This window comes from Podarcis cretensis, assembly GCF_951804945.1.
Source record: "Podarcis cretensis genome assembly, chromosome: 10".
In the NCBI taxonomy this organism is placed as follows: domain Eukaryota; kingdom Metazoa; phylum Chordata; class Lepidosauria; order Squamata; family Lacertidae; genus Podarcis; species Podarcis cretensis.
In genome coordinates this window covers 35,681,366-35,692,196 of record NC_137179.1, presented here as the reverse complement: position 1 = coordinate 35,692,196, position 10,831 = coordinate 35,681,366, and the positions used below count along the sequence as shown (strand labels likewise).

Sequence of the window (10,831 nt, the reverse complement as noted above, 5' to 3'; positions counted from 1 at the left end):
GAAATACTGCCCCTCAATAAGGCCAAACTTAGATTCTCAAAATGTTTAAGCTTATGCGTACCCTCAGAAATAGCATTATAACAAAGGTAGTTCTGACATGACATTCTGTCTGACAGCTTCAGAATATTTTAGTAACTTTTCTTCATATGGTCTTCAATATTAAAATAAAAGACAGTCAGGTACAAAGCCTGAACTAGCTGCAAAATGGCCACATTTGCCATATGAGCTGAACATTTATACAGTGGTACCTCGGGTTACAGACGCTTCAGGTTACAGACTCTGCTAACCCAGAAATAGTACCTCGGATTAAGAACTTTGCTTCAGGATAAGAACAGAAATCTGGCTCCGGCAGCGCTGTGGCAGCAGGAGGCCCCATTAGCTAAAGTGGTGCTTTAGGTTAAGAACAGTTTCAGGTTAAGTACGGACCTCCAGAACGAATTAAGTACTTAACCCGAGGTACCAGTGTAATCGGTCAGAGAAAGTCTGGCCCAGTGCATAGACTGAAGAACCTCAAATTCCAAACTTTAGACAGTTACTTAGTGATCTTGGACCAGTTACTACTTTTCAGACTACTATGAAGGGAAAAGGACCAAAGACTGGTATATTAAGATAATATACTGTAATATATTGTTACTGACACCAGTTTTACAAAGGTTGCATACCACTCGCAATCTCTGCTAAGCAGTAGCAAGCTTCCAGATGCTCAGGGTTATGTTTCCTTTAGGAAATCAAAGCACATCAGAGACTAGCCTTTAAGAAATATGGCTTATTGTACACATATTTACACCTAGGTCTACTTTGGAGAGAGTTCAGAGCATTACATCTCAAGAGGGGCTTGTTATTCACAGCAGTGCAGCATTGGAGTCCAAGGCATCCTGCAAGCCATCTCGGTGCCACTGTGCCATCCTGCCAAGATGGTTCTGGACTTCACAGCCGCTCATGGAGTTCTTCTCTTGCAACCTCTAGATTTCAAAAGGACACATTTTTCTTGTGTGACATCACACCTCCTGTAACCTTCCCCTCCACACCATTTACCCAGAGGGCAGGCAGAGGGTCAATGACTGGACACTGTTTGGCATTTACACCATGATGGTCTTTCTCCCCAGGTCATTTCCTAACATCTGACATCTTTTCTTCATTATTTAAAATATTATCAAAATTCTACCATTTATTAATTTCTAACATTCCCTAACTAGCAGTTATCGGTTCCCTCGCCTCCCCACAACTGTCACCCCAGATTTGCAACAATATATCTATGCTGTAGGTGAAGGGTTGCAGCTGACAGATGGTAGATGAGTTCAAAGTACTTACCTCTGAATACTACACTGCTATCAGGATTTATGACCCCTCAAATACTCTCCCCCTGGAATGGCCTTTTGTAGTCCATTGCTTTCCAAAGCTTTTGGAAGAAACACACTTGCCTGTTAAGCACAACTTGAAGATTTCTTTTTTCTAAATCAGATTACCATTTAAACCACCCAATTCATAGCTACAGTCTGGTTGCATAGCATGCACTCTTGTGGATAAAGCTCTGGTCCACCTTATACTAAGATATTTATTTACAGATAGGAAGCCGTGATGGTCTGCCATAGTCAAAACAAAATAAAAAAATTCCTTCCAGTAGCACCTTAAAGACCAACTAAGTTAGTTTTTGGTATGAGCTTTCGTGTGCATGCACACTTCTTCAAAACAAAATAAAAAAATTCCTTCCAGTAGCACCTTAAAGACCAACTAAGTTAGTTTTTGGTATGAGCTTTCATGTGCATGCACACTTCTTCAGATACCAGAAGTGTGCATGCACACGAAAGCTCATACCAAAAACTAACTTAGTTGGTCTTTAAGGTGCTACTGGAAGGAATTTTTTTATTTTGTTTTGAAGAAGTGTGCATGCACACGAAAGCTCATACCAAAAACTAACTTAGTTGGTCTTTAAGGTGCTACTGGAAGGAATTTTTTTATTTTGTTTTTAAGATATTTGTTGTGCCTGAGAACATAAAGGTAAAGGGACCCCTGACCATTAGGTCCAGTCGTGGCCAACTCTGGGGTTGCGGCGCTTATCTCGCTTTATTGGCCGAGGGAGTTGGCGTACAGCTTCCGGGTCATGTGGCCAGCATGACTAAGCCGCTTCTGGCGAACCAGAGCAGTGCACAGAAACGCCGTTTGCCTTCCCCCCGGAGCGGTACCTATTTATCTACTTGCACTTTGACATGCTTTCGAACTGCTAGGTTGGCAGAAGCCTGAGAACATAAATTACTGCAAAACGTCTTGTTTTTTGTTAGTCGACTGACCAACGCGCCTTCATCTTTTTGAGCAACAGGAGTATTATTTATTATTATTTTTATTTATTTATTTATTTATTTTAAAAAATGATATTGGTGGTATTAAAATTCAAACGATATCAGTCGTAAATGCACTGAAACACTCTAGGAACAAGCAATGTAAACTCCAATGAGCAGATCTCAGTACGTAGAAGTTTTCACAAAATTTCCACCACGCACAAACTGGGCGCTGCCAACTAGGTAACCTTGTTCCTTCTCCTTCACCCAACTACTAAGTTCACGGTCGCCTCTAGGGTTTAAACCAGACGGTGCCAGTCATAGGAAGGTGCAGCTAGCAGGCTCCCTCCAAGGTCTGGTGCTTGTTGCGCATTCGCTCTCCCTCCACCCGCTTCCCGGTATTTTAACGGCCGCTCCAAGGCAAGGCGAGGCAAGGCAATGGAGGGGTGCGGAGCAGAGAGCGGCAGAGCTAGGCAAGATGACAGGATTGGCTCTCGAGAGCGTCGGCGGAGTGACGCAAGCTCGCGGGGCCGCGGCGCCCAATCGCAGCGCGCCTTTTTGGACCGCCGCTCCGCCCTTTTGCGTCAGAGAAGGACAAAGTCATTGAGGAAGGGTGATATTCGGCCTTTGAGTGCAGTCGCCGGCCGAGTAGCGGAGCGGAGGGGAAGCGGGTTCCGCCATCTTAGAAGGTGAGTCCCTGAGGGGAAGGGGGTGCAGGGGTGGCGTTTCTCGAAGCTTTGCCGCGTGTTTAGTCCCGGCTGCTGACGGGGGGCAGTTTTGTTTCCCCCCCACACACACAAGCAGGGCGAGGCGGGGGGGGCCTCCTGCTTAACCACATCCCTCGTTCTTCCTCCCGCAGCTTCCTGCCGCCGCCATGTTCTCGTCCATAGTGCCGCTTGTGCGGCTCAACCCATTCCACGCCCCGCAGCTGCAGCTGCAGCAGGACGGACTCAGCCTAAGGAAACTCCCGGCCGAACCCGCGGAGCCTTCGTGCACCCGGCGGAGCCTGGCAGCCGCTTCCGCAGAGGGTAAGTGGGCGGATTGGGAGGGTCGGGGCGCACGACCTTTGCCTCGGTTCCTTCTCTGGAAGGGCCCCCCGGTTTTTGAATTCTCTCTCGGGTGGGTCTTCAGCTACCGGGCCCCCTGGGTTCCTCTTGGAGGACATGGAAGGTCAATGCAGGCCGGGCTTGTGCTTGGCTCACAGTGACTCCTTGGCTGAGCCCCTTCTGTTTCCTCCCACTGGAAAAGGCCAGAATACTCATTCTCGTCTGTGCCTTGAGCCCCGCCTGTGTAGGCCTCGGAGGAGGCTTGCTCCGCGGCGACCTTGGGGCTGGAAGGCGTCGGGCCTAGCCATGCCTTGCATGTGGTTGGGGACATCTTGTCTTCTAGTGCGTGGTCGCCCTCAGCGGCTTAAGGATGCTGCCTGCGCAGAAGCCCAAGGCTAGTAGAAGACGGCATGTCTCCATGGCAACTAGTCAGCGGCCTGGTCCTTCCCCGGGTGGGTAACACTTTTAAAGTAGGGTGGATTGGTGGGGACAAGGTCACAGGCTTAGAATGACACTGGGAGGAGCAGGTGAGGCCAAGTAGTTTTCCCACACTCTCGTTTACCTTGAAGGGTTTATTAGGTTGATACAATGTTGCACCTATGTAAGCAACCAATATTTTTAAGTCTCAGAATGAAAATAAGCAAACTTCCATACAAATGTTCTCCATCAACTTCGTCCCGTTGGTGCCATATCTGTTTTCTTACAGTGACACTATATCTACTACTAAACCTGTCCTTTATTTAATTGCATAGGACAGCTGTATATTAGAAAAAAAGAGTGAATAGGGTTTTGTAGCACATTTAAAAGATGAACATAGCTGTAGTGGCCTGCAAAAAGAATAGACACTGCTTTGTCAGATGCATGAAGCATCATCCTTTGTTGGCACATACCAACTTGTCATTCATGATATATAACTCAATTAAGCTTTGTTTTTTGTATTAAAAAAAGGAGACCCTTATAGCAGTTTCTTTTTATGTTACAAGAACCCTGGAATGATAAGAGGTTGGTGCATGTAGCTTTGAGGCAATAGTTTTGAATCCAAGATGTACCTTATACGTACTTACTTGCCTTAATTTTTTTATAATGAATAAATCCTCACAATATATTCTTACAAAGATACTGGGTTAATCATGTGAAGGTCTATTGACCAGCGAGTGTTTATATGCCCATGTAAAGAATTGCACAGCAGTAACTTGTGAAATTACTTGTTTGTTTAGCCCTTACAAGGCAATCTGAAATCAGGGCCTGGTAAGTTACCTAAAACAATGAGCAAACACAATCAAGCTCTGTTGAATTTAATTGAAATAATTTTTTTGTTTTATATCCTGTATATATGTTATTGTGGCATAGCTGGACATTTACCCTTATCTAATATTTATGTGGCTTTTAATACCTGCACAGCACATCTCTTGGAAAAAAGTGTTGCCTTAAGCAGAATGTACCTTTTGAATACTTATATTTTGGTCATTCCTATGACACGTGCAGTAACTATGATATTATTTTGAATCCCATTCATGTTGGCATAGACATCTTTGTCAAGTAGTATACCAACCTACGTGTTGATATTGATACTGGTCCTTGAACATGGTTATTTGAAAGTGAATTAAGATCCATTTTAATTACTTTGAGAATGTTTTCAGGCAGTCTTGGTAAAAAGAATAAATGCTTTTAGTTTACCTACTACCACTTCATAAATTTTGGAAGACAAACTTGTTTTAGGAGAAAACTGAAATTTCTTGATTGAGCTTACATAATTTAATGCTAACTTCAGATGCCAAACTCTGTAGTTTGTCAACTTGTACTTATCTCTTTTTAAGCAGAAGACTATAGCTGTGCATATGGCTCTGGCAGATTCTTCATCCTTTGTGGCTTTGGTGGGATTATTAGCTGTGGTACCACGCACACAGCATTGGTTCCTTTAGATCTCGTTAAATGCCGAATTCAGGTTTGATTGCATGTCAAGTTGGTTATCGTAGCATGATAAAAGTGTGAAATCTTACTAATCAAAAGGAAACAAGGCTTGGATTTCACCCAAATAAAGTTTTTTATATCGTTGCATGTAGTTTATTTAACAGCATGGTGTGTCTTTTCTTTGCTGCAGAAGAATACAGTTGTGAATATGGCTCTCTCAAGTTTTACGCTCTCTGTGGCTTTGGTGGGGTCCTAAGTTGTGGTCTGACACATACAGCAGTGGTACCTTTGGATTTAGTGAAGTGTCGCATCCAGGTTTGTATGCTGCCAAATATGGATCCCGCCCCCCCCCCCCATCATTTGGGATAAAATAATTGGACAAATTTTAAATTGAGCCAGATTTAGTTAGGAACCATGTAACTGGCATTTGACAAATAAGCAGTAATGACAGATACTTGTGTTTGAAAGCTTCATGACTAATCAGAAACCATGATTTATCAAATGTATACCTCCAGTACAAATACGTCTAAAATATTTGAGCCTAATATATTTGAATACTAAACATTCAGAATCTTTATGTAGCATAAAGGCTGAATGACTTCATGCATGTGTCATTTCTTTGTTGTGGAGTTATAATTTGAAGAAAGGATAATAATGATCCATGCATTTGACAACGGAAGCTTAAATATGTGAGGATATAGTCAATGAGAAACAGTATGATCCTTTGCAAATTAGCTTAGAAGTTGCACTGAGTTCAGTGGGAATCACTCCCAAGGAAGCGTGCATAGGATTTTAGCCATATAATGAACCAACCTCTAGCTTTATGGCAGAAGGAAGTTGGTTAGGTGGAATGAAGAATCTGAAGTTAACCCTTTGCTTATATTTGTAATATATTAAAAAGAGTGCTTTGATTTTAGATATTTATTTCACAAAGTTGATTCAACTATTATATTCCTCTAAAGCAGCTAAAAGTATTGAGGAAATATGCTTGAGCTGTGTATGATCCAAATATACATTACAGAAAATGTAATCCTGTTCATGCAGAAGTCAGAAAGAGGCCAGGAAGTAAGATGAAAGGTGAAATGGAACAAGTCAGTAGAGGGCGACATGAGGTAGGAAGGTAGGACCAGAGAGTATTAACATCTTATAAAGTAAATTTTTTTTTTTTACAAAATAGCATATTGCCAATTTCTGCATAAAATATTTTTGTAATATTGAACAGTTTTTACTGAGATTGCACATATCTAGGCAAACCTTAAATAGCTGTAACAAATTGCAGCCTTTTTCAGAACATTTATTCACAACTTTACTGAGTACTTCTTTTTACAATTGATTTATTAATTGCTTCCTAAACCATCGTTTCAGATGCATTTACACATAAGATAATGAAACAGTTGAACACAAAAGCTAATACATTTAAAACAATACAAAAACCCTAATATGTGGACACTTGTTAATTACCCATTTATTCAGTTGAGACAGTACTGGTGTTCTTACAATGAAGAGTAACAATTCATCCCACCCCAATGCGCTGTTAGTTTTGATGATATTAAAGTTTGAATATCTGCATACTCATACTGTCCCTTTTTGCTTTCACATATTCTTGCAGTTCACCCCAAATTCCGTCTTCTTTCACTTAATGCAAGTCGTATTTGCTACTGCCTTAATCCTTCAAAATCCTTCTCCCAATTGAAGCACATTTATAATATGTTGCTTAATTGAACATTTCAATATTGGATGATTACAATTCTTCTGTTGTAGAATTAACTTAGTTATATGGTGCATCACAGCTTCCAGTGTATCATGTAGAATGATACACTGTTAGAACTGGATGTGTCTTTGATTAAATTTCCAAATTGATGAGTAGAGCTGGTTTGGCCAGTTGCGTATATCTTATATATGCATATATATTTAAGTTGCTTCAAAACCCAGGAATCTTATACTTGCAGCCTATATTTGTTCTTTATCTTACTACTTGTCACAGAACTTTCTCTTTTTCCCCCCTTCAAAAATTACTTCCACAAAACCTTTCATGAAGTTCTGCAATCATCTTGCCACTGTCAGTTGACTTGTCATTTTTAACATTTTTAATCTTTCTCTTCACTGCATTCTTCTTCACTTGGTAAAAATCCTAAACTCTTTAAAACAATCATTAAGTACAATGTCTATATGTTTGGAGTATATTGGTCGTTGCTGTGAATGTGAGAAAGGTTAAAAAAATTATTAACTGCTGACTTCTCAAAACTTGTTTAGGTGGATCCACAAAAATATAAGAGCATCTTCAACGGCTTTTCAGTTACTGTCAAAGAGGATGGTGTTCGTGGTTTGGCAAAAGGATGGGCTCCAACATTTATTGGATATTCCATGCAAGGGCTCTGCAAATTTGGTTTCTATGAAGTCTTCAAAATCATGTATAGCAACATGTTGGGAGAGGTAAGTTTATTTATCCTGCAGGTCAGCACCCCTTTATTGTGAATTTGTCCAAGGAATGTCATATGAACATATTTTCTGGTCTGTTAAATTTTATTTCAGGAAAATGCATATCTGTGGCGTACATCACTGTATTTGGCTGCATCTGCCAGTGCAGAGTTCTTTGCTGATATTGCTCTGGCTCCAATGGAAGCTGCTAAGGTGCGCATTCAGACACAGCCTGGGTATGCAAATACACTGAGGCAAGCTGCTCCAAAAATGTTTGCAGAAGAAGGTGTTTGGGCGTAAGTATTACAGCAGTTAAACCAGGGCCCTAAAGTGGCGCTTGATGATCCTGCACAGCTCCTTGTTTATTAACTGTTTAGCTTTGATCATGGGTATTATTGCTTTAGACATGGAGCAGAGTTCTGAGTTCTTAAGTAATATGAGCCAACATGCTCCCTTAGATCCATCTTTGTTAGATGTCTCTTGTGCTGAGTTCTGCTTACAGCTTTGGTTTTGAGTAGTTCCAGCCAAGAGGGATCAACAACTTTATGGTTGTACAGTCAAAGATGCTTGAGTCATTGGCATGTGAGAATAATATACCTTCACTCTGGTCTTTTATGTTCTGATAGCAATGGCTGTAATACAATACATGTCATTTTCCACTATCAGGATTTGGCTGGATTGTGGACATTTATCAATCAATTCCAAGATTAAAGACAAAAGGGACTATATACCCATTGTTCTTTTAAGAGTGAGGCTAGAGGTTTAGGTTGTTTCTGATCTGACTAGTTTGAAAGAAACACTGCAATGCAACTGTGTTTTCACAATCACTAAACCTAATTCAGTCTTTGCTAATATTGGTATTTCTTGTGTGTGCATAAATCAGGGGTCAGCAAACCTTTTCAGCAGGGGGTCGGTCCACTGTCCCTCAGACCTTGGGGGACGACGACTATATTTTTTGGGGGGGATTATGCAAGAGCATCACGAGTCCCAGTGGCTGCTTACCAGTGTCTTACGAGCAGCAGGACAATGAGCGGCATGCGAAAGAGCTCTGGAGAGGGGCGGCTTAAAATGGTGACCATTCGAGTGCTGCTGCTGGCACCAACAAAGCCCAGCCCCCTTCCTCCTCTAGGCAGGGCGGGGAGAAACCATGAGGAGGGAGGGAGGAGGTGCTACTGCCGTGTGAGGGAGAGGGAAAGAAAGTGCGCTGGTGATCCACGTGGCGATTCCCAGAGCATCCTGAAGATCCAGAAGGCAGTTGTGCTGGATCCAGCCCGCGGGCCTTAGTTTGCCAACCCATGGCATAAATGACATGGTTGTTTAGGGCAAAACACCTGGTCCATACACCTGTCTTTCCTGGGGTATCACACAGGTGTCTTTCCCTGTTCTGCCTAATAGTGCCAGGTTTTGAGCCTGGGACCTACTGTATTAAAACTATGTGCTCTGCCATTGAGATTCATTTGTTACACTCAGGTAGCGTAACTGATTTGAATTCCTGTGTCTTCCAAATTAATTCCAAATCAGAAGCACTTAAATATGGGGTTTCTAATTTTTTGTCTACTTTGAAGTTTCTACAAAGGTGTTGTTCCATTATGGATGAGGCAGATTCCATACACCATGATGAAATTTGCCTGCTTTGAAAGAACTGTGGAAGCGCTTTACAAGTACGTTGTCCCGAAACCAAGGAGCGAATGTTCAAAAGGAGAACAGCTGGTTGTTACATTTGTAGCAGGTTATATAGGTAAGGAAATACTTTTTGGAATATAGTAACAGTTTAGTATTCATGAGCAAGTCCCAAGAAGAGTCTGGCTTGCATGCTTCCCTGTATTCTCCCACGTAGGCAGATGAAAATGCCTTCAGCAGCATTTTATTTCACTTTCATAGGATCTTGGTTTGCCCTTGCATACAGATGATAAATAATAGTATAATAAACTCCAGCTTTATGGAACGCGGGTGGTGCTGTGGTCTAAACCACTGAGCCTAGGTCTTGCCGATCAGAAGGTCGGCAGTTCGAATCTCCGTGGCAGGGTGAGTTCCTGTTGTTGAGTCTCAGCTCCTGCCAACCTAGCTGTTCGAAATCACGACAAAGTGCAAGTAGATAAATAGGTACCGCTCTGGCGGGAAGGTAAACGGCGTTTCTGTGCGCTGCTCTGGTTTCACCAGAAGCAGCTTAAGTCATTCTGGCCACATGACCTGGAAAAACCGCGGACAAACGTCGGCTCCCTTGGCTAGTAAAGTGAGATGAGCGCCGCAACCCGAGTCGTTCGCGACTGGACTTAACTGTCAGGGGTCCTTTGCCTTCATGGTTTAATTGGCTTGTTTTGAAACTGACCTGCTTGACAAGCACCAGGAAGCCACTGCCCTGAATCACACAAGTCGCATTCAGATTTGTGGATGTTGCACACACAATTGGCCCAATGTCTTTAGTAGGTCCTGCAGGATTATTGAATTATCTAACTGCTTTTAAAGTGACAGGGGCATCTAATGATACAAGTATGTTATGTAATGAGTTGTGGAGATCTCATCTCCCTATAGCAGTTGTGAGTCAGTCTCCTGTTGACATAGGATCTTTCTGCAATATGAATAAACATATTAATGAATATTTTAAATTAATGGTGACTACTTGCTTTTCAGCTGGGGTCTTCTGTGCCATCGTTTCACATCCTGCTGATTCTGTGGTATCCGTGTTGAACAAAGAAAAAGGCAGTTCAGCTGCTCAAGTACTGAAGAGGCTGGGATTTAAAGGTGAGCATTTAAGCTGATACTGAACTGTGAAAGTGCATGAATAATTCCAGATACTAATAATGTTATGTTCCAACAGGTGTATGGAAGGGTCTGTTCGCCCGTATTATTATGATTGGTACTCTGACAGCACTACAGTGGTTCATCTATGACTCCGTGAAAGTTTATTTCAGACTTCCCCGCCCACCTCCACCAGAGATGCCAGAATCTCTGAAGAAAAAGCTTGGTCTTTCTGAGTAGATGGATCATGGACTGAATGGCTAAATAACATCATGAAACTTTATACACATGGCAGTGTAGGAGAATAAAGTATTTGTTTGCTCAGGCCTCACTGTTGCTGTTGGTCAAAATAAAGTACTAGATTGACAAGTGTTTGCCTTAGTTTTCAGCCTGTTGGAAAAAATGGTTTCATAGCGGCTAAGGGAACTGGTCTGGTCTACT

The 10,831-nt window shown here is 42.1% G+C and overlaps 1 protein-coding gene across 3 annotated transcripts; it reads left to right on the top strand.

The window, feature by feature from the left end:
• The first annotated feature begins 2,807 nt into the window (after window positions 1–2,807).
• On the top strand, window positions 2,808–10,759 carry SLC25A3 (solute carrier family 25 member 3). Of its 3 annotated transcripts, none has more exons than XM_079991943.1 (8): window positions 2,808–2,965; window positions 3,136–3,304; window positions 5,424–5,548; window positions 7,487–7,666; window positions 7,766–7,947; window positions 9,217–9,389; window positions 10,283–10,393; window positions 10,470–10,759. In XM_079991943.1, the coding sequence occupies exons 2-8, from the start codon at window positions 3,151–3,153 to the stop codon at window positions 10,628–10,630; spliced, it is 1,086 nt and encodes a 361-aa protein (XP_079848069.1). In that variant the 5' UTR covers window positions 2,808–2,965; window positions 3,136–3,150; the 3' UTR covers window positions 10,631–10,759. The 3 variants fall into 3 exon arrangements, with proteins under 3 accessions (XP_079848069.1, XP_079848070.1, XP_079848068.1); XM_079991944.1 differs by lacking the exon at window positions 5,424–5,548 and adding an exon at window positions 5,143–5,267; XM_079991942.1 differs by lacking the exon at window positions 5,424–5,548 and adding an exon at window positions 5,140–5,267.
• The last annotated feature ends 72 nt before the right edge of the window (window positions 10,760–10,831 follow it).

Excerpts from the sequence above, each read along its gene's own strand:
- SLC25A3 (XM_079991942.1), top strand. The coding sequence starts at position 3,151 with ATGTTCTCGTCCATAGTGCCGCTTGTGCGGCTCAACCCATTCCACGCC. Across the intron at positions 3,305-5,139 it reads GGCAGCCGCTTCCGCAGAGG|CAGAAGACTATAGCTGTGCA; the intron begins GTAAGTGGGCGG and ends TCTCTTTTTAAG. Across the intron at positions 7,948-9,216 it reads GCAGAAGAAGGTGTTTGGGC|TTTCTACAAAGGTGTTGTTC; the intron begins GTAAGTATTACA and ends TCTACTTTGAAG.